This window comes from Phaethon lepturus, unplaced genomic scaffold (assembly GCF_000687285.1).
Source record: "Phaethon lepturus isolate BGI_N335 unplaced genomic scaffold, ASM68728v1 scaffold18201, whole genome shotgun sequence".
NCBI lineage: Eukaryota > Metazoa > Chordata > Aves > Phaethontiformes > Phaethontidae > Phaethon > Phaethon lepturus.
The window spans coordinates 16,399-38,278 of record NW_010518682.1 but is presented as its reverse complement, the minus strand read 5'-3'; the positions used below and the strand labels follow the sequence as shown (position 1 = coordinate 38,278).

General features: G+C 39.9%; 1 protein-coding gene across 1 annotated transcript; it reads right to left on the bottom strand.

Moving 5' to 3' along the window:
* Positions 1–5,053: 5,053 nt before the first annotated feature.
* LOC104615563 (protein-lysine methyltransferase METTL21E-like) lies at positions 5,054–20,718 on the bottom strand. Its single transcript, XM_010296820.1, has 4 exons — positions 20,643–20,718; positions 9,040–9,197; positions 6,434–6,551; positions 5,054–5,515 (listed from the first exon to the last, which is right to left on the bottom strand). Exons 1-4 carry the CDS (start codon positions 20,710–20,712, stop codon positions 5,091–5,093), a joined length of 771 nt encoding a protein of 256 aa, XP_010295122.1. The 5' UTR covers positions 20,713–20,718; the 3' UTR covers positions 5,054–5,090.
* Positions 20,719–21,880: the final 1,162 nt, after the last annotated feature.

Here is a 21,880-nt window from a genome sequence, read left to right as displayed (position 1 = left end):
GCAGGGAACTGAATGACACAGGACATGCAAAAGGCTCAGCTAATCCCTTCCTTTTTTGCCTTGGTCTTTACTGGCAAGGTCAACTCTCAGAATTTAAATAACTCTGAGCTTAGTGAGAGAGTTTGGTGAAAAAGGTAGTAGTAGGGTAGGACAATCAAGTTGGACCCGCTTAAGTAAACTGAGCGTACAGAAGTCCATGGGACTGGGAAGAATGCTTCTGAGGATGCCAAGCTTGCTGGCTAATGCCACTGTAAGATTGCTGTCTTTCAAATCTGAAAGGTGGCAGTCTGACACAGCTCCCAATGCCTGGAAAAATGCAAATACTAGCCCATATTCCAAAAAAGAACTGAAGAGAGGCTCAGGAGGACTACAGCTCAGCCTGCTTCACCTCAGTCCCCAGGAGGACTATGCAACAAACCCTCCTGGAAGATATTTCCAAGCACATATGTTTGCAAACAACCAATACAAATTTGCTAAGGACTTGAACAATCTAATTGCTGTCTATGGTCCTGTGGATAAGCAGAACACAATGGATATAATTTGCTTTTTCTTTGATAAAGTTTATAACATTTTTTCCTGTAGAAGCTTTGTAGCTCAATTGTAGAGATGCAGACTGGATGAATGGACTATGAAGTGGCTAAAATATGAGTTGACCATCAGACTCAAAAGGTGGTGAGTAAAAGTTCAAAGCCCAGCTAGCAGACTGTAGGAGTGATGTAGGTGAGGTCAGGACAGGGACTGATATCATTAAATGTTTTCATCAGTGACCTGGACAATGGATTAAATATATTGAAATGAAATGCTGTTCAGACACCAACCAAACTGGGGTAAGGGCAGAGCTGCTGCTCAGAGGGACTTTGGCAGGCTGAAGGAATAGGCTGACAGGATCCACATAAAGTCCAACAGAATAACACCATGCAACAGCACAGGCTATGAGTTGACTGACTAGAGAGCACCTCTGCAGAAGAAAACTTGGATGTCCTGATGGAACAGGAACAAAGACAGTGGTATAGCCTTGCAGTTGATGCAAGCTAACTGCATTGGCAAGAGTGTAGCCAGCAGCTCATTCAAAGGGATTATTACTGCTCTACATGGCATCATGATGCCCCATCTGCAGTACTGTGTCTGCTTGTGGGGCCACTAGTAAAAGAGATCTTAACAAACTAGAGAGAATCCAGAGGAGGAGGACTCTAATGGTTAAGGGGCTGGAGAAAGCAGACACTGAGAGTACTGGGTTTGTTCAGCCTGAAGGGAAGATTAGGGGTGGATCTAATGGCTGTCTTCTATCTAATGAGAGGGTTCTAGAGAAGATGAAGCCAGAGGTGCACTGCAAAATGGCAAAAGACAGATGCCCAGTTGCAGCCAGAGAAATTCCAGTTGGATATGGGGTGGAGCAGGAATTTGAAACAGGTTGCTCAGATATATTGCAGAATCTCCGTTCTTGGAGATTTTCCTATACCAACTAGAGAACCTGAGCAACCTGTTCAGACTTTGAATCTGGCCCAGATTTGAGCAGGAAGTAGGACTAGGTAACCTTCAGAGGTGCCTTCCAACCTGAACAATTCTGAATTTCCACAGTATCCAATACAGTCTGTGTATTATATGGTTGGTTGGCATACTATGCAAAAGGAAAATCTGAGATTTTATTCTTGCCTGTTGCTGAGTGCTTATACTCTTAGGGGTTTTATAATTCATTCACAGAGTGGCATGGAAAATATTTTTTAATGAAAAAAATAGAATAAATTTAAATCTTTCCTTAATTTGAGCAAATTCAAACAAGATAGAGCATAGGAAATGTTATTTTTACTGTGAAAGAACTTTGGTACTAGACTCTCCACTGTGACTGAGGTTAAATCCCTTGACATTTATCTCAGTTTCCTCTTTGCTTTACATCTGTGTAACAATATTTCCCTGATGTCACAGAGCTATTATAAGAATAAACCTATCAATTTCCAAAGTACCTCCATGTAGCAATGACATCTTGACAGCATCTATCTGTTTTTCTTTCTCACTGAATTTATTTGAGATCACCTCATGGTTACCAGTGCAGTATCAGTGGCTATGAGTGGGCAAAAATCCTGCACCTTTCAGGTCCCCAGAGTTCAAAGGGTGTTAGCTGACTCTGGGTCTTCTTAAACTCATTCCGTTTTCAGGGTTCTCTGTTGTTTGGTAAATGCAGTATTTCTTCAGATGATTGTGTTACAGGTGCTGACACACTCAACAGCTCTTTAATGCCAATCACCATTAAGGAGGACACATGTGGCAGCTAGTCGTCTTTGCTCTCCTAACACTGACTGCTGTTTATATAATAGCTAATATAAGTTGCTCATCAACCAACTGCCATTGGTCCCATGGGTAGTTTTTGGGGTATTTTTTGGCAGTTACATTTCTTAGGCTGGGCCTCCACTACTGCTTCTAAATGAAAATGAAGTTTGCACAGTAGATCTGTATTGTCATTTGAATGCTTTTTCTAAATGTTCAGCAGTTACAGCTTTTTCTTACAGCTGTTATAAGAGGCAAAAGCCCGAATCAGTGGGTGCAATAATGCAAATGAAACCAAATCACTCAGAGCTGCAACATCACAATTCAACAAGACAGACCCAAAAGTTCAATACAATGATATGGAAACCATACAATGTTGAAAGTGTTTGTTACTTTAATTCTGACAAGGAAGAGGCAAGACCTTGATGGAGATGCTATATAATAAGCAGTAAAGTAAATCACTGCAATGATTTTATATATACTTTATACAGAGATCCTTTCCTGAAAACATTAGCTTTGAGAAGCGTATTGCTTGTGGAAAATCTACCAAATACTGTCAAGTTACTTAAATGAATTTCTTGGATTTTCTGTATTCCAACCAAAGAATAACTTATTGAGCAACAATATATTTAACCCATACCATACATCCCAATGTATCTCTTAATTTAGTATGAACACCATCAGACACTGTAAAAGGCTACAGTTTAGACAGCCTCGCTGGCATTCCTCAGCGGTGGAGCTCTTTCACCCATAAATTTAACTGACTTTTTTTTTCACTCCGTCTTTCACAAACTACAGATACAAACGCCGTGTACTTTAGCAACATAATGCACTGAATGACAACTTGATTCTATATTTGAAATATTAGAACAAAGAATAAGTGATTATTAAAATTATGACTGACTTTAGGAGTCAATAATACTTGACATTGATGTGAGACTTTTTCTCAAAGAGCAGAAAAAAAACTCCACAGGCAAATACCACATACAACCTCACCCTCCATTGATCATGGTTAACAACCTGCCCATCATACCAGAGGACAAAAGGTGGGTATACAATAGAGCAGCCAGTCCCTAGAGCTTTCCCAGGAAGCTTCACACAGCGGTGCTAGATAGACTTGTGAGAAAGAGGATTAATGTTATGTTACAATAAATATTAACAAGCTGTTGGGCCTAAAGGGCCCAATCCTAAATCCATTCTACAAATGCGTCTCCCATTGACTTCATCAGGGGACAGCCTGCAGCCCAAATAGGAGGGTTAATCGACAGAACAACTATTTGAAAGTGATCGTACTTAACTATTTTGCTGTAGTCTTCCTCTTTAGCCTTCCACTTTTGAATTCACAAGATATTTTCACTGTTACCCATTAATTACAGTGCCAATCCATTTATCCATGAAACATTTTTAAACAGAGATGACCTCTGGCATGCAAGGATTAGAGTTTCAATTGCAGTGGATTTGATGATTGCAAGTGATTTAAGAAGAAGGAAGCGGGGAGAGGAAATCTAGACATGGCAGAGCTCCATGTTTTTCTTTATTCACTTAAACTGAACTATTTCTATTAGTCATAAAAAATGTTCAAATGTGACAATACATAAAAAACTCCTGGAGGCAATACACATTGGGGCCAAAAAGATAAAGACTGACAGCCCCCAGAGCCCTCATAGTACTAGAGTAATTGCCTGCTACAGCAGAAGTGGTAAAGCTCTGCCTGGACATTAGCACATGAGCTGGGTTTGCTTCTCTAGCTTGCAAGTGAGTTGAAGGTGTCTTACACTCGGTTACAAACAGAATCAGAAAATACGGGGTGTGCAAAGAATCATTTTATTAATCATCCCAAAAGAAAGCTGTCTAATAGGCTTTCAAGGACATTAATCTGACCACTGAAAACAGGAACACGGAGTACTGAGCAGTTAGGAGAAAAATATTTTGTTTGCCCATACTACAACAACAAAAAAAGGCTCCCCATGCCTCAGCCACACTGTGTCAGGCTGGTTTAATTTTCTACCTCCAGCCACCACCAGCCAGCAGTACAAAACTCCTCTCTTCGATGGCCACTGTTGTTTTTCCATTGTTGCTCCCTGAGGTCCAGATAACCGTCTATTTTTGGAGGAACAGACCTCCAAGAATTTAAGGTCTTTGCAAAGGGCAGTTGGTGATATGCTGTACTCTTCTTGCCCAAGACCTTTGTTCAAGCAACAAAACATTTAACTCCCTCTTGACTCATGTGTGCGGCTACCTGTTGAAGAATCTCTAAATCTAAATAAAAAATGGAAGGGGAAGAAAGCATAATCATTAAATCAAAGAGTAACTAATATATTCTGTCCCTTTATTATGACAGTGTATTTCCCATGCTGGGGTGTCAGTTAATTTAATGTCCTATAAAGGCTATTTACATGATAGTGAGAATGGGGAAAGATCACCACCACAACAAGATTTAACATCACAACTCTTAAATACAAAAATTTATCATAGTTTTAAATGATTAGTTTGTTTTATAAGACACCCTTCAAAGCTGCAGTTGAAAGTTATTGGAAATATTCATTACATGACCCACAACAATAATGGTAAGACTTGTGAAAGTTTTTAGTGTTGTCAGCTTAGCACATAAAAATCAAGAAAACTTCAAAGATACATTTCTTCTGTGTATAAAACTACCGGCAAATTGAATGTAGGAATTTGTTAGGGATGCACAAGGAATCTGATGTTTTGTTTTAGCTATCTCTAAAAATGTCATTCACACAGGTGTTAGCAGCAACTAACATGGAAATTATTAAAAAGAGAACAAGCTGCAGAACAGCTGAAACTGTCACCTCCCTGTATGTCTTTCAGACCGTCAATTTGGAAGGTCTGGTTTTCATCCTGCCTTTCCTCATTGCCTTATACAAGGTTATGTTCAAACTTGGGAAATTAAAAATCACCTCTAAGTCAAACAGTGTCTGAAATCTGCTCACAAATTGGTTCTCTTTGTCCAACCTAAATTTCATAGCCCACAGAATAACAGTGTCATTCTTGCACAAGTGATCAAAAGTTAGGAGGAGTTCATCCAGAAAGGGATGGTGATAAACTACATCAGCAGCCAGAATGTAGTCAAAGTGACAGGAAGACCTAGGAAAGTTCTTTTCCAGATCAATTCCCCAAGACAATTCCTTAACACAAGGCTGGTGCTTGCATTTCAGCTTTGTATTTTGGAGAATGTTGTGCTGAAGGTTTCCCAGCAGTTCTGGCAAATCAGTGGCAGTCACAAGTGCACCTGTGACAGGGAGAAAACAAACATAATCTTTGAATATAGTTCAAGACTTGAGTAAAAGCCCATTCACAAAAGCCACTTGCACAAGGAACTGATTTTACCAGGTAGCTCCCACTGAAAGGAACGGAACAATGTAAATGCTCCCAACAGCTCTTAGCTATTGTGCTTAAAATAAATATTTGGTTCCCAGTAGCTCTACTCTACAGACTGACATCTAAATGCAGCTGAGGATGGGTGGGGAGAAATCAGATACTTACTGCATCTTGATACCATATTGGTTAAAAATACAGTGAGCAACTAAGGGTCGAAGAGTACCAGTTACTGACTCCAGGAAGTCAGCATGAGATTTAAGCATTGCCTCAGGTTCTTTTCACATAGGAAGAATCTTTCCCAGACTACAGAAAGCTAAAATTCTGTTAAAATGCAGAAGTCACTCATCTGGATTACTCTTGAGGAAGAATAGGCTACCGTAAGAGAAAACACAACAGTCTCTGTAGCAGAAAAGTCAAGTTGCTGATCAGTTGCTGAAAGAAAATGCTGAACACAAATGGAAAGAAAGCGACCAGGCATCCAAGAGCTGTTCGGTCAATCACCTTCCTTGATGCATTGGTCATACCTACATCTGGCTCCATTTGGTTGCCACTGGCATCCTGTGAGGCCACTAGTTTCTTGGTTTGGTCCCCTGTTTAACACTGCAATGACAACATCGTCTACTGGGACATCCTTTACTGCATCAACACACTCACAGCTTTACAGAAAAAAAGTAGCAGTTTTCCAAACAAGCCTTTTGGAATTTACTTTTTCTTGCTCTTGGAAACTTTCCAACAGCAGTCTTTTATAAGAACTGAGTCATTTCCTTTATCCTCCAGTATTCCTCTGAGAGATGTTTCCAAGAGCATAAGAGCAATAGCATGTACTCACCCAGTAAACTGGCTACTATGGAGACCAACCCAGTTCCAGCTCCAATTTCAATCACATTTTTGTCAACCAAATTGTATTGTTTAGAATTAGTTTCCAAAAAATAACACAGAACAAGAGCCTGTAGGGGAAGGAATCCATGAATATACCGAACAAACAAATTAAATAAATCCCTTCACTTAAACATGCATTGTCATTTAAAAGCATGCAAAAAAATTCACAACTGTTCAAACGAGCAATATTCATTCAAGCACTGTCCCTAAAGGATCACAGCTCACTACGATCTTTGAGCTCTATAGGCTGACAAAATAAATGCCACAACATGCCTCAATATAGGCTTGCAAAGCATTACAGCCAGAAGGAACAAGTGCAATTATCTAATCTGTCACACTGCAGAACATGAGCTATAAAATTCCAGTCAGCAATTCCTGCTTATAACTGCACTTACTTCTGGCTGAGTTAAAATGTGTCCTTCACAAAGACATCTTGATATAAGGACTGCTTGTGAGAGAAAATCCACAACCACCCTTGTTAAGCTCTTCCAATAGTTAATAATTTCTAACAATAATTAATTACCATAATGATTCAAAAGGGACCAATAGATTTACCCCTTTTCTTCCAGTTCAGTTTGTTTTCAGCTTCTATGTGCTCACCTTGTTAAGCTCAGCAAACTTTTATAGCAAAGCCACAACGAGCCCTCTAAAACAGACTCCTTATATCTGCATTTACAAACTGTGATTAAGATGCTTCTTCAGCTTTTCTGCCCTGTCTCGTACTGACCAGTGAATTTTAGATCACTGTTGAAATAGAAATTGCTAATTTTATTTCTCTGGCAAAGACAGTTTCCAGTTTATGTCCCACATTTTTTTTCCCAGACATCAGTAATTATATAGTCTCCATGGACAAATAGATATGATGGTTGCCACATCATCTTGCAATACAGACGACCATTTGGAAAGGTAATTATTAGTAGCTTAGTCTTGCACAGCAAAATTATGCTCTTAGTTTTGCTTTTAACCAACTAAGCAGTAGAAGAAAAGGAACAGGAGGTCTGTTGACCCAATATTAACATGCTAGAAATTCAAAGCAATATTTGCTTTCTAACTCTTAATTCAGAACAAAAAGAGAAGGGTTTTTATGGAAACTTACGTATACCTCATAATCAACAAAGCGTTGATACAGAAATAAGTCTGTGGGCACCAGTACTAATTAAAGCCAGGTTCCTAAAGACTGTGTTGGATGTCTGACTGACATTTAAAAACACATTATATTAAGATTTCTTGTTAGTTCCATATATTCCTATAATTTCTTCCCTCTGAGTTTTGCCATATTCTGTTGTAGGAACTGGCTGGCAGGATCAAAATTTCTATGCTTAAAATTAGGGAAACTTTGAAATCTACCTTCCTTTGCCTGAAACATGTAGAAACTTTATTTTCCTTAAATTTGGCTGATGTTTTCAGCAGAGTTCAAATACTACTGGATGGAAGAGGAAGGGAGAACATGAAGAGACACAGATGGAAGTGCCACCTGCCTTCCACAGCAAAACTGGCTAAACCTTTCCAGAAAAAAAATATGCTTTTCAGTATAACCCATGATTTTGTGAGAATAAATGGCAGTCAGCCAAGCTTTACCTGAAGACATGCACTGAGGCCACTAAGAGATATAGTACAAATGACTTGTCCAGGTCTGCTAAGACAAGGAAAATTGTTTGGACTTCAAAACAGCAGAGTATGCTAACTCTCCTCAGCTGAACTATGGCCATACTTCTTAAAATTGTATGATCCTAGGAGGCTGATAGCGTTGGGACAGAAATGGAGTCTCCTGGGCTTTAGTCCTCTCCCTCCTATAGGGGCTCCTGGAGATGTTTCTGTTTCAGGAATGTTCTGTGAATGCCGCAAGTGTCTATGGTGCATCGTGGCACCTCCCTGACAGCAGTGGTTTCTTTCACTCTTAATTATTTCAAAACAGTCAATTAACTGCATTGCACAGATTCAAAACCTTGAAGAAGGCTTTTTGTATGGTGGGCATGTTGACGGTTCTTATATCAAGAGCCAAGGACAACAGTTCTCTCCCACTAGACCTCTGGCTGTTTAAGAAACTGAAAGCTCCAGCCGAACCTTTTCCCCTGTCTGCATATTTGCAAGGTAAATTTGTTTCTCACATGAGTAGGTTGAGTAGCTTCTATGAGTGTTAATACCTTGTGAGGTCACATCACAGCTGTTTCCACAACCTGGATCTGCCTACTATACAGCCATCTGTATTTATAAAATGTACAGAAATGTAATCATCATAACATTGCCATATTTCCTTAAAACTGGACAGTAGGATCAAAAATTACTGATAGGTGAGGAGGGGACACAAGATCCTACTTCTTGTGTGATAGGGGCACAAACAAGAAATACCATTTAAGTTTCGAGAACGAGGAATCTGCACAAAACCAGGCTAAATTCAGGTTTGGGATTTGCAGAACAGAGAGAGAGAAGTGCAGAATGTTTTCCTTGGGTTTACAACATACAACAAAACATATTTATCATGCAAAACATATTAAAAGTGCTAGAAGACTCCAAAACAAAATAAAACCACAAAACAATACTGCATAAATATTGTACCGATGGCCAGACAACTGCCCCGTAACAATCAGTGGCTTCTGTAATTCTTATCTCATGGCCAGCAAAGTGAAAGCCTTCCCAGGCCTTATGAGTTATAAGAGCAGGAAAAAAACGCCTTCTCATGATTTCTGCAACTATCTGTTCATCTTCTTTTTCCCCTGGAAGCAAAAGTGCAAAAGGTCAAACAGGCTGAGTGAACTGATAATGAAACTACCAATTTATACTGAAAAGCTGATTTGGAAGCAAGCATGTGAATTTTGTCTGTGAATAAAAACACATTCCACCATTAATAGCACGGTACATGGGAAGTCTCCTGAATTCTAACTGACATTTTCAGTTTATGACTAAATAATTTCTTTCCGATTTTGCTGAAGAAGCCAAGTTCATAAAAAGTAAAGAAGTGGAATGTTACCATATATTACTTTCCATTTCAGCAATCCGAAGGAAATTTTTTAACTGCTTTTTCCCTTCAAGAACAGTTGCCCTAGTATAGACACTCACAGTTTTATGTGCCTGGGGTTTTTATTATTTTCCATATCCTTTTACTGTTCACTTTCCCCACAATATGGTTCTTTTGACAGTAAACAAAAGGAGCCACAGTATCATTTATAAGTCTGTCACAGAACTTGTGAAACAGATCCTAGCAACACAAATTATGACAGACAGGAACGAAAGCACTAGTGCTGTCAGGAAAGCTTATCCACCCACCCCAACAGAGCTCTGTCAGAGGGATTCTTTCCAGTTGGCTTGATACCCTGAATGCCACCCCTGTTGCTAAGCAAAGGATATTTATGATAGCTCACATAATCCCAGATAACTCTAACGGGAGAGGATTCATTCTTTTTTAGCTGAATACCAAGCCAGTTTCAGTTTTGTCATCATCACACAAAGCTGCACTACAATGTTACGGGAAAAAAAAAAAAAAAGGTAAGTGAAGCTGTCCAGAGCATTTTCCTCGTGAAGTCTAGAATCATTCCAAGTTGTCACAGGAAATTTGCTTTCACAGCCAATTATCATCTCTTGGCAAATGAGCTAAAGCAAAACATGTTTACAAGGTACACCTCCTGAAAAGCATGCTAGAGATTTAGACAACAGGGTTACCATCTTGTCCAAAGCAGAGTTTCTGTATCAAGCCTGCAGTTATCACCAAAATCACAGATATCAAGACCGGGATCTGCATGGAAGCTGCAGGCCCAATGGCTATTAAAAATGAAAATATTTGTGTTTTCATGAGCACAAAACACATTGGTCTACCAAAAGATTCTTCGCCTTTTCTTCCCCCTCAAATCACTGCAATCACAGGACATGGTGGCCTCATGTGTTGTCATTTTTCTGCCATATGCCTCAATATTTTTATTGCCTATTGATAAAAAATATAACCTATTGACAAAGTCTCTCTCCCTTACTTGTGATAGAAGGACCAAGGAACAAAAGCAGGGGTGAACAACGAAAGAGATGATATCAAACAACAACACATGAGGAAGATGCTCAGGCTCATTAGGCAGTGCTTCAAGCTTGTAACTCAGCTTCCTCTAAGCATCAGAGCAAACTAGAGAACAGCAACAAACAAGGAAAATAAAGCAAAAATGCTCATGTTCAGTATTAGTATGTTGACACTTAAGACATAATCTGAAAGTTAAAAAAAGAAAAACAAACAAAAGCTCCCAACAACGAAAAGCATAACCAACCCACTGCAATCCAAGAATATCTTGGGGGGGTAACCCTAATCATGAGATACAGCAAAATTAAACATAACGTAGCGCATATACTACTGGAAAAAATATAAACAGTATCATTTTTTAAAAGTAACTCAAATAAAATAGTCAACATCGAAACTATGATATTTTAAGATGTTAGTTGAGAGAAAACACATGGGTCATTGTGCCTTGCAAGCAGGGAACTCTGTACAAACATGAGTTAAGTGCCAGAGGAATGCTGCTCCAGGGCAAAATTAATCTTTTCTTACGAAAGAATTAATATGAAGCTGTCTTATTACACATATCATAAGTGCATTTGATACATCATCCTGTTTCCAGGCATACCAGATATGGCGTGCTTTTAATCTTCGCTGATTGCTTAGAGCAGTCTGATCTTGTTCTGTGATCAGTACTAGCTGTGGAAGTAAAAAGCTACTCCTTCTACTACCTCCCAATTACAACCATTTTTTCTTGATTCTTCCTCCCTTGACATCTGTTTTGGATCCTATTTTGTTAAGAAGCCGTAACTTATCAAGTCTTAACTTATAAAGCTTCTGCCAGAACATGTATAAAACTTTAGCAGTATAGTGCTCTAGTGCACAATAAGCATTTCCCACCTATTCCCTACATTATCAGCAATCTTCCTACTTAAGGCTTGCATAGCACCTGTACTAACAGAGTTTTGTAGGCCACTGCTCCCTACCTGAGCTAAACTGTCCACATTCCTGAAAGAAGAATCCCAAATCTGCTGATTAATAACACCGCTTAAATCTTGGGCCATTTTATCCCTTTGATAATCCTCCAGGTGGGTTATCTGGAGAAGTTTACATAATTGTTATGTTTTTATCTTCCCCTTAAGAAGATCTTACTAGTGTGGAGAATCAAACAGAGTATTTGTTTCATCACAGACATCATATGGTAGACAGGCTTCAAAACCCTAATGAGAAATTTTATCAGGACCAGGATGATTCCAACAAAGAGTGCTGACAAAATAAGGAGTGCTGACTTTTAGTCAGATTTGCTTACTTGCATAGAAGTTTCTCTTCATACTGCAAAAGGCACCCTTCTATTTTCTGCTTTATATCTTTCAGAATAACTAAACTTCCTGTGGGACTGCCCAAAGGGAAATAAGTTATTTTTTCTGTAACTGCCTTCAGAGCAGTCAGAACAGAAAAATAACTAACTACTGGTATATCCTTCAAGCAACAAGAAAATTGTTATCAGAGTAAGCAAAATTCAAGTGAGATGAAGTCTTTTAATACTTGCAAACATTGAGAGAATTTTGCTTTTGAGGAAGCATGGAAGTGGTATATACATAGAATGACTTCAGCCTATTCATCTCTTCGCATGAGCATGTATACACAGAAACCACTGGAGTTTCAGGTGTGAGAACCTTCTTTACATTAAGATGAGACAATCTGAGGCTGTTTAGGTAACATACAGAGATTGAGATAATTTTTATTAGTGAAAGAGCACTCCTTTGGTCTTGAACTTGTGTTCACAAAGAAGTTCCCATCTATACATGCCCCAAATTCTGCTTGAAATAGAATTTGAATGTCTTTAAGTTTCTTAAGACTTTCTGCCAAATAGGTTAATTTCTTATAGTGTTCTTTGAAATATTTCAGGTAAAGTATTGTTTATCATAAAAATCTAACATTTTTGGAGCATGTTCTTCGAACTCCCTTGATTTTAAGTTAATATCAGGGTTGAGGGAGAAAAGTCATACTGCTGACACATCTTGCACTATATCAACCACATCATCAAGAAAACAGCGTAAACATCATTCTCAAAGGCAAAGCAATCATCATTATTACCACTAAAATGCGAACATAGTTTTCCAAAGAGACATACTAAATCATGTGGAAGACTGGAGTTGTGAAGTTAGTGGCAGGTTAGTTAGAGAAATGCGCATCAAGCTGCAAAATCTTGTATAGGGAACCAGAGGATTTTGCTGACAAATTCAAATGTCAAATGAAATGTTTTATATTAGAAGAAAACCTAAAGAAAGAAAAGGACATGAGTTCTCCTGAGAGAGTTGGAGAAGTCCTTCAAGTGGGGAAGGAAAGACAGAGGGAAAAAAACAGGAGATAGACCAGGTCAGAATGAAACAAGCTGTAAACTGCAGCATCTTTTTCTTCAGCAATGAAGCAAATCACAGGAATGGTCCTTAGGTTATATTTATCTTCACACTCTTTGCTTGGAATGAGTAGAAATCGCACCTGTTTAGAAACATGCTCCATGATCAGCTAGCTGTTCCGTTTACACGAATTATCATCATGCTTGGGAGCATACAGCTCCATCAGGAAACGGTAACATTAAAATTCACTTGGGTATCTTCCATCAATTAATAGTATATGTTAAACCTCTCACGGCATAACTAATGATACTGCCTACATTAATGCATTCTCCACTGAATAAAAAGGGAACAGAGACAGGCACTGTTAAACAGCACTTGAAATGCAGGAAAAGCAGCAAAGACAAGGGGTCTGAGTTAAAATCATATTTTTAAAAATAGATACCACTGTCTAGATACCTGAATTAAAATGTGGCTATAAAAAGAAAGTAAAATGACCCTTCCACATAGAAGCTGTGAAGAATTTACCAACAGTCAATCTGCATTTTCAGACTCATTCACAAATAGCACACAGAGTAAACAGAACATCCTCCAAGTATTTTTCTAATGGATTAGGACAGCATTAATTCAGAAACAATAGTTTCACCCAGTGATCCATCAAAACAACCTACAGAGAAAAAAAATCAAACAGATTAGTCTCTTTCGAGTGCTGGCCTGGCCTTACTTAATCTCTTGAGGTCAAATGGTGTCACAGCCCAAGGTGATAAGGAAATCGGACCCAGCCATCTCCCTGCTTTGATGGATCTTCTCCAACTGGCAAAAGGAATGAAATCCAAACCTTTAGCATGAACTTGACCTGACGAAGTTCAACCTGACAGCAACATATTCTCCCTTCTTCAGAAGCAGTATAGTCTCACCTGTAGAGTCTAGATTTTAAATTTACCATTTAAGCCTGTACTTACAAATATCTTAAGAACCATATATCAACAGCTGTGAAGATGTACATGGTTCCTCTAAGATTGCCTATGAGCTTGCTGAGCACAGGAGGATTACCTGTGCTGATATTACTGATTGAGTAGTACATGAGAGAAAGTTCCAAGAATTCGTGATAGCCACGACTCTTCAGATCTCCCCACTCTGGACACACGGAACTGGAGTAATCCAAAGTAAAGATTCAAGAATGTATTTTATATATATATATCAAAGTAAAGATTCCTGATGCATTTTATAGATGTAATATATGCATATTATATGTAATATAAATTACATATACATATCCATCTCAACATCAAGATACCTGCTGAAAGGTCAGTAAGGGAACACATTTGCAACCAGTTCTGTAATTGTAAGAGAGAAGAATTACATTACTACACTGATAGGAACCATCAGAAGGTAGCCCTGTGAATCCATCTGGGTATTTCCAATAGCTCAGTAGAAGTTTACACCAAATCATGGAATCACAGAATCTTTGGGTTGGGAGGGACCTTTAAAGGTCATCTAGTCCAACCCCCTGCAATGAGCAGGGACAGCTTCAATTAGATCAGGTTGCTCAGAGCCCCGTCCAACCTGACCGTGAAAGTTGCCAGCAATGGGGCATCTACCACCTCTCTGGGCAACCTGTGACAGTGTTTCACCACCCTCATGGTGAAAAATTTCTTCATTATATCTAGTCAAAATCTGCCCTCTTTTACTTTAAAACCATTACCCCTTGTCCTATGACTACAGGCCCTGCTGAAAATTCTGTCCCCATCTTTCTTATCAGCCCACTTTAAGTACTGGAAGGCTGCAATCAAGTCTCCCCACAGACTCCTCTCTTCCTGGTGCAACCACCCCAACTCTCTCAGCCTGGCCTCATAGGATAGGTGTTCCATCCCTCTGATCATTTTTGTGGCCCTCCTCTGGACCCGCTCCAACAGGTCCATGTCTTTCCTGTGCTGAGGGCTCCAGAGCTGGACACAGGACTCCAGGTGGGGTCTCAGCAGAGCAGAGTAGAGGGGAGGAATCCCCTGCCTCAACCTGCTGGCCACGCTGCTTTGGATGCAGCCCAGGATACAGTTGGCCTTCTGGGTTGCAAGCGCACATTACTGACTCATGTCCAGCTTTTCATCCACCAGGACTCCCAAGTCCTTCTCGGCAGGGCTGCTCTCGATCCCTTCATCCCCCAGCCCATATTGATACCAGGGGATGCCCCGACCCAGGTGCAGGACCCTGCCCTTGGCCTTGTTGAACCTCATGATGTTCACACGGGCCCATTCCTTAAGCTTGTCCAGATCCCTCTGGATGGCATCCTGTTCCTCAGGTGTGTCAGCCACATCACTCAGCTTGGTGTCACTTGCAAACCTGCTGAGGGTGCACTTGATCCCACTTTCTGTGTCACTGATGAAGATATTAAAGGGTACTGGTCCCAGTATGGACCCTTGAGGGACACCGCTCGTCACCAATATCCATCTGGACATTGAGCCATTGGCCACTATCCTCTGAGCGCAACATCTACATTAGGTCCCAATTCTAAAGGACTCTTGGGTCTCACAATCTTTACTGAGCTACTAACATTTCTGGACCAGAGCCCTTGTCTTGCAAGCATTACAGACGGCTCCATGGAAACATACACAATCCTGAATCACAGAATAGTCCCCAAATTCCAGGTGGTATCACTTTAGTATCTTTATTTTATCCCACTTATTTTTATCTCATTCCATTCCATTACAACCTAAAGACCCTTAAAGGAAGGGATTAGGAGGGAAATCTAATCATGCCCTTGACTTTCCAGAAGTCAGATGTAACCTAGACCTTTCTAAGAATATAAAGGAAAGTACTGTTCCAGTGCTTATCTAAACTACATATATTTAGTTTTTCCTTACTTTATCCCTACCTACAAAGAGGGAAATGATCACGTAGCCGAATGCAGGCATTCTAGTACATTCATTACAAGCTGAAACTGCTGAAGAGATGGCAATGATGAGGTATATTATATTGATTAATCTGAGATACTACGTCAGGGTAATGTAATGCTTGGAACTTTATACTTTGAAATGTAGAAATACAAAACTGCCACCCCCAGAGAGTCTCTTCTCAGCCAAGAGACAAGATGCAATTAGCTCAGAGCATGAGGAGACGAGAACAGGAGAGGGGTATGCTCGCAGTGTCCAGTCCATGTATTTACCCAAGCTTGAGAGGTGCACTTTCAGTTTGAAATTCACACCACTGATATCCCAGCCCCATCCAAGTCACGAGTCATCTAAAACCATTAGGAGGCTGAAAACAGAAGTACCGCAGTCAGATTATCTCTTGAACATATAATGAATTCAAATGTGCCAAGTACTTCCCTTGTTACTTCATCATGTTTGTCTGTCACAGAAAACAGAGTCTTCAGGTCTAGGCTCAGCAGCTATTTCATCTCTGAAGATAACTAAATGATTCCCTTTTGACTACAAAAGCAGGCTGTCTTCCTAAATTAGATGGTCTAATGTACATTATAAAAGGCCAACAGCCAATTTTCTGATGGATAGGAAGGCTCTGGACAAATAATTTAGACACTGTAAGCCATTGTCTAGTTTAACCTTTCACATCTTTTACTTTGCCTGGTCTTCCTTGTAAAGACATGCCAGAAAACACCAAGTACCACAGCCAGAGGAACAGAAGGGACTCAACAAAACGCCTACCCATTTTCCCCTACCAATAATTCTGGATGTCTGAAATATTTCTTTGAGGAAAGGACCTGAAAGTAACCTAACAACACCAAACCATGCAAATATACCAACTTTTTTGTGTGGCAGTTGAGAAATATTAAATTCATTGTTGAAATGCAGCTACTGCAAAGGGGAAAGATGTGAAAACAGGAAGTACAGGCACATGGCTGAGAGGAGAGAGTATGTTACAGACTTCTCTACAGAGTTAACGCATGCTTTAATTATTTAAGCGTTGCCTCCAACTTCTGTTCTATCCATACACAAGAAGCTTCCATTTGAGTTTAGTAATGTCTTCAGCAAAAGCAGGTCTACTTGTTGGGGAGAGAGAAAAGGAACAGAGAAGTGCTAATTCAAATTAGTACACCTGATGTTTACTCCAGCATTTGAATGCTGCCACTTTCAAATAAAATTGCTCAGAGATAAGTTACTGTAAGATAGCCAAGAGGTAAATTCAGAGAACAGGTATTTTTAGACTATTCTGATTTGCTGTGAAGGTGTAGTTTAGCTCTAATCACTCCTTAATTGGGTTATACTCAAGTCTTATTCCCCACTACCTCTTTTAGTCTTTTTTGTTTGGAGACAGCTTGTTGCCTGAGGGAATTTGAGTTCTGATATGTCAGGTCAAACCTGCAGTGAAGAAAAAAGATCTAGGTAACTAATGGTGTGACTTCCATGAGTTTTGGGGGGTTTTAATGCTTTTGAGATGAGAATTAATGGAAGAAGTTGTTTGGTTGACATCTTTATTTTTTAAAGATAGAAGCATAATTCAAACCTAAGAGACAAAAAAGAGGAAGAGGAAAGAAGGGAAGGCAGGTGGTGGGAAGATACAGCAAAAGTGTCATTTATACATAGTATAAATAGGCTAATTTTTTAACCAGCACTGTTAATTGCAAAGTCCACTGTATAAAGAATGGTTCAGCAATTTAAACACTTAGAAAACGGAGGAACTGGGTGCCAGACCTTCCTCAGAAGGATTCAAATTCACAACTCACCCACCGAAGGGTTGTGTTTCAGCCACCTTACACAATCAGGTACTTTCCCTCCCCTCCATCACCACCAGAAGTGGGCTGTCAGGAAACCAGGATTGCAAGAATCATGTTAGAAGGACAAGCAGCAAGGAAAAGCCCAGCTATGAATTGGGCTGATTGAGTATGAGAATAATGTTGATAACACACCGATGTTTTTAGTTGTTGCTAAGCAGTTGTAGTGCTTATACTGAGTCAAGGACTTTTCAGCTCCCCATGCTGTGCCAGCAGGGAGGTGCACAAGGAGCTGGGAGGGGGCACGGCCGGGACAGCTGACCTGAACTGGCCAAAGAGACTGTCCATACCATGCGGCACCATGATCAAAGCTGGGGGAAGAAGGAGGAAGGGGAGGATGTTCAGAGTGATGGCGTCTGCCTTCCCAAGTAACTGTTACGCGTGATGCAGCCCTGCTTCCCTGGAGATGGCTGAACCCCTGCCTGCCCACGGGGAGTGGTGAATGAATTCCTTGGTTTGCTTTGCTTGTGTGCGCGGCTTTTGCTTTCCCTGTTAAACTGCCTTTATGTCAACCCATGAGTTTTCTCACTTTTACTCTTCTGATTCTCTCCCCCATCCCACTGGGGCGAGGGAGCAAGCAAGTGGCTGCGTGGTGCTTGGTTGCAGGCTGTGGTTAAACCACAACAGTCAGGAATGGAGTGAGAAAGGTAAGAAATGTCTTTAGAAGTAACCCAGGAAATAGGAATGAGACACAAAGTCACTCCCTCTTCCCAGCTGAATATCTTAACTTCTAAGTTGCAGGCTTAGGCTACTGCTTACTTGCCTCCATTCCAGCTATGTCCCGTTTAAGGCACCTTTCTGGACTCCACCCAGAGACTTGAAGTGATGGTAGGAATTGCCATCAATTAGGACATCTGTCAAGCTCGGCGAGTAGAAGAAGCGTGTCCTTTCTAAAATGCCCGGAGATATGTGAAGGTTACCAGGTCAGCATTTTCTCAGATATTTATGGATTAAAAACTGAGCCCTGGCCAAGTGAAGTGAGATGATGGAGTGTCAAGGACAAGTACGCCTTGGAAATTTGCTCTCCTCCTGTTGTTTCAGAGATAAAATTATTCTGGAGTGAATTTAAATAATGTGGCTGTGGTAAAGCAATTTAGTACCCCGAGAAACTAAGAGGGGAGTGGTAGAATCTGATCTCAGAAGGTTAGCCAAGGAGAGTTAAAGCTAAAGATCAAGAGAAACCATGAGAAGAAAGGAAAGAGACATCTAATGACACAGGTGTGATGAAGAACTGATTGGATAAAGACACCAGAGGAAAGATCAGACTGTGTGAGGACCTGTCTGTAAGCTGAGAACCAGTAGTAATGGGAACCATGAACAAGAATAAGGAGTTTTAACCTGGAGAACTTGTGACAAGCCAGTCGAGAAGGAAAGGGGAAGGCACTGAATATAGAGAGCTCAGACTGGAACTTGCAGATAAACTGAACTAGAATAAGAACCCCGAGAAACAGAGATTGAGACTGGGTAGGTGAAGTTAATGAGATGGGAATGGGGAAGACCGCAGAGGAAAAGGATGAGAACAAGGCAGGCACAGGCTCAGGGTGATTGAGCAGGTTAAGTCTCGGCAGCGGGTTCAGCACCCTTCACGTCCAGAACCTAGCATGGAATTTAATATGCCAAAGCCTGGTGTCAGATGAAACTGTAAAAATATCCTGTTTTCCATTCATGTCTCCTCATCCTCTTAAACTAGTGTTTCTAGACATGGAAGAGAACCACCTGCTATTGCTATCAACAGTTACTCTGTTAGCTAAGTGGAATGTATTTCTCCATTTGATCTAAAGATTCTGCCCTACTGACTAATTTTGCATACATTGACCAAATGTCCCAGAACTCAATTTATTTTCATAATTCAAAAACTAAAAAAATTACTTGCAGACTCACTCCTCCTGGCCTAGAATCCTGCATGAAGAAAGCGTCAATATTAGAGAGCCAAGCTTGCAGAAGCATAGGAATGCCTGTGCAACTTTACCTCAGCCCTTGTGTACTACAGAATACATAATGACAGTCATCAATATTTCAGTCTTTAGTAGTTCTATCTTTAATATTTATACTTCAAGATATTTCTTCCCCCAACAATCATGCTTCATCGCATAGGATCAACTTGAGCTCTTTGTTCAAGTTAGAATTACACAACAGGAAAGGGAACTGCATTAAAGAAGAGCTCCAGATTAAGGAATTTGAACAGTGCTTTGTGGAATAGCAGTCTATACCAATTCCTATCAACTACCCTCTCGTGCAGTGACAGCTTTCCAGAGAAGGTCATCAATTTGGGGCACTTTTAAAAAAAAAAAAAAAAGGTATTTGAAAGCAAAAAACCAAACATTAGTTTCAGTAAGCAAATAATTACTTTTAAGTATTGCAGTCATGCCCAAAGCTCCACCTTGCCCTGCTGAACAGGTAGCAAAGCAAAACCAGACGCTGAGCTCTCTGGAAAAAGCAGAAGCCCAAAAGCCCAGCTCTACATGGACCAAGACTCAGCTGAGATTTTAAAAAAAAATATTATGAAAAATAAAATAATTTTTAAAAACCACCAAACCTCCTTCTTTCACATTCAGCTGTAGACCATAACTAGACTCCATCCCAAAACAACACCTGGTCTTGCCCTAAAACCTTTTATACTCCTGGGGACCCCTAAAAAGGAGACTACTTGTGATGCTTTGAATCTTGAAAGATGTGCAGCCATGAACTTGGTTAAGAGAAAAAGCTCCCAAAAGCCCCTGAAGGTATTTGAAGATTAGGCTTGAGACTGTCTAGACAAAAACCAAGCTTATAATAACCAGTTCTCCTTAACTGACACACCGCAAACAAACCTCTCCTGAAGAGCTTGATCGTAGTCACAGCTTCATTCCCTGGAACCAGCTGCAGGCAAGATGCCAGGCACTGGTAGGAAACCGCTGGGATCAGAGCGTGCCGGCATAGCAGATACTGACTGCACAGACAGAATGCTGCAACAGCGCTATCTGTTGTGCAAGCGCCATAAACACAATTCCTCAGAAAAAATTAATGAGAAGACAGCTCACTGTCTGCAGGACACCTTGTTCCTTACACTTAAGGATAATCCTAAATGCAACAAGAAAATATAGCGAAATAAGAAATGTTTTACCTTCTTGTTTTTGCAATTCTCTTATCTGTTCATTTTGTAGATGATTATGTTGTGATGATGTCAAATCCATACTATGACACGAAACCTGGGACAGAGAAATACAAGCATGCTGGAATAAAATTACTTTATTCCTTTTTTCCCCACATAACACTTCACAAAAAAATTAAAATTATTTTTACATGTATTATGCTCTAATTTAATTCTGTTTATAGACATGTAGACACAGTATTCAAAGCATAAAAGAACGAGAAGCAGCAAACTAGTTCAACTGTACCACTCTCAAAGAGGGGGGGAAAAAGCAAGTAGATTAAAAAAAAAAAAAAGAGCTTTGATAAACATTTAAAACTATTTTTTTAAATTTTAAAATTAGAATAAATTCAAATCAGGGTTGGTAGGCTTATAAACGATCAAAAGGAAAGGTAGCAACAAATGTCTGAAAAAGAAGAAAAAAAGCACCTTATTGCAAAATAAGTTCTAATCTTATTTGAATTAATTGGCTTGGAAGGAAAGGAAACCACCTATTTGTAAAAGTTGCACATGAGAATAAGTAGGAAGCAGGAGCTACAGGCAACATGCAGAACAGAAAGTGTATGCGCATATATAAACAGACACAGAACATGCAGACTCAGGAGAAAAAAGTAATAGGAAAAGTATGACAGAGGACAAAACAGTTTTCAGCTGTCTGCAGAAAAGCATTCTCCAATTCTTGATATTTCACAAACAGAAAAAAATTGAATTTACAGGAAAAAAAAACAAAACAAAACAAAAAACAACCAGTGCTCTGACAATTTTTAAAGCTCTAGCACTGTTATACGGAAATTTGACTGATTTTTGCAGGAATGGTTACGGGCAGCATACAGTTAATAATCTACAGACGTCTAAACACCCAACAGGGATGCAATTAAATAAGGCAACAGGTGAAGGAGTATCTCTAGCTAGTTAAAAAAAAAAAAAAAGAAAAAAGAAAAAAGAAGAAAGAAACCCAAGTAAAAACATACAACAGATATTGAGAAAACTTCCTCACAGTGCAAAGCCTTCGCAGGTTTTCCTCTCAAGGCTTCAGGCACGAGGACAGGACAGAACAGAACAGCCTGGGCACATCATATGCTCCTGACTTCACCCTACAAAAGGCATACAGGCTTGATGTTTACTAGCACAGCACCAGCAGCCATTAACCTATTTGAAGGTGAAAAATAACTTAGGGGGCTTCTACACGTCGCTGTAACTCGTAGAACAAA

What these genes read in the sequence shown, in the direction of transcription:
- LOC104615563 (XM_010296820.1), bottom strand. Translation starts at nt 20,712, where the DNA reads ATGGATTTGACATCATCACAACATAATCATCTACAAAATGAACAGATA. An exon ending in AGAATTGCAAAAACAAGAAG is followed by an intron (nt 9,198 to 20,642) that starts GTAAAACATTTC and finishes TTTTGCTTCCAG; the next exon opens with GGGAAAAAGAAGATGAACAG. An exon ending in GGGCAGTTGTCTGGCCATCG is followed by an intron (nt 6,552 to 9,039) that starts GTACAATATTTA and finishes CTTCCCCTACAG; the next exon opens with GCTCTTGTTCTGTGTTATTT.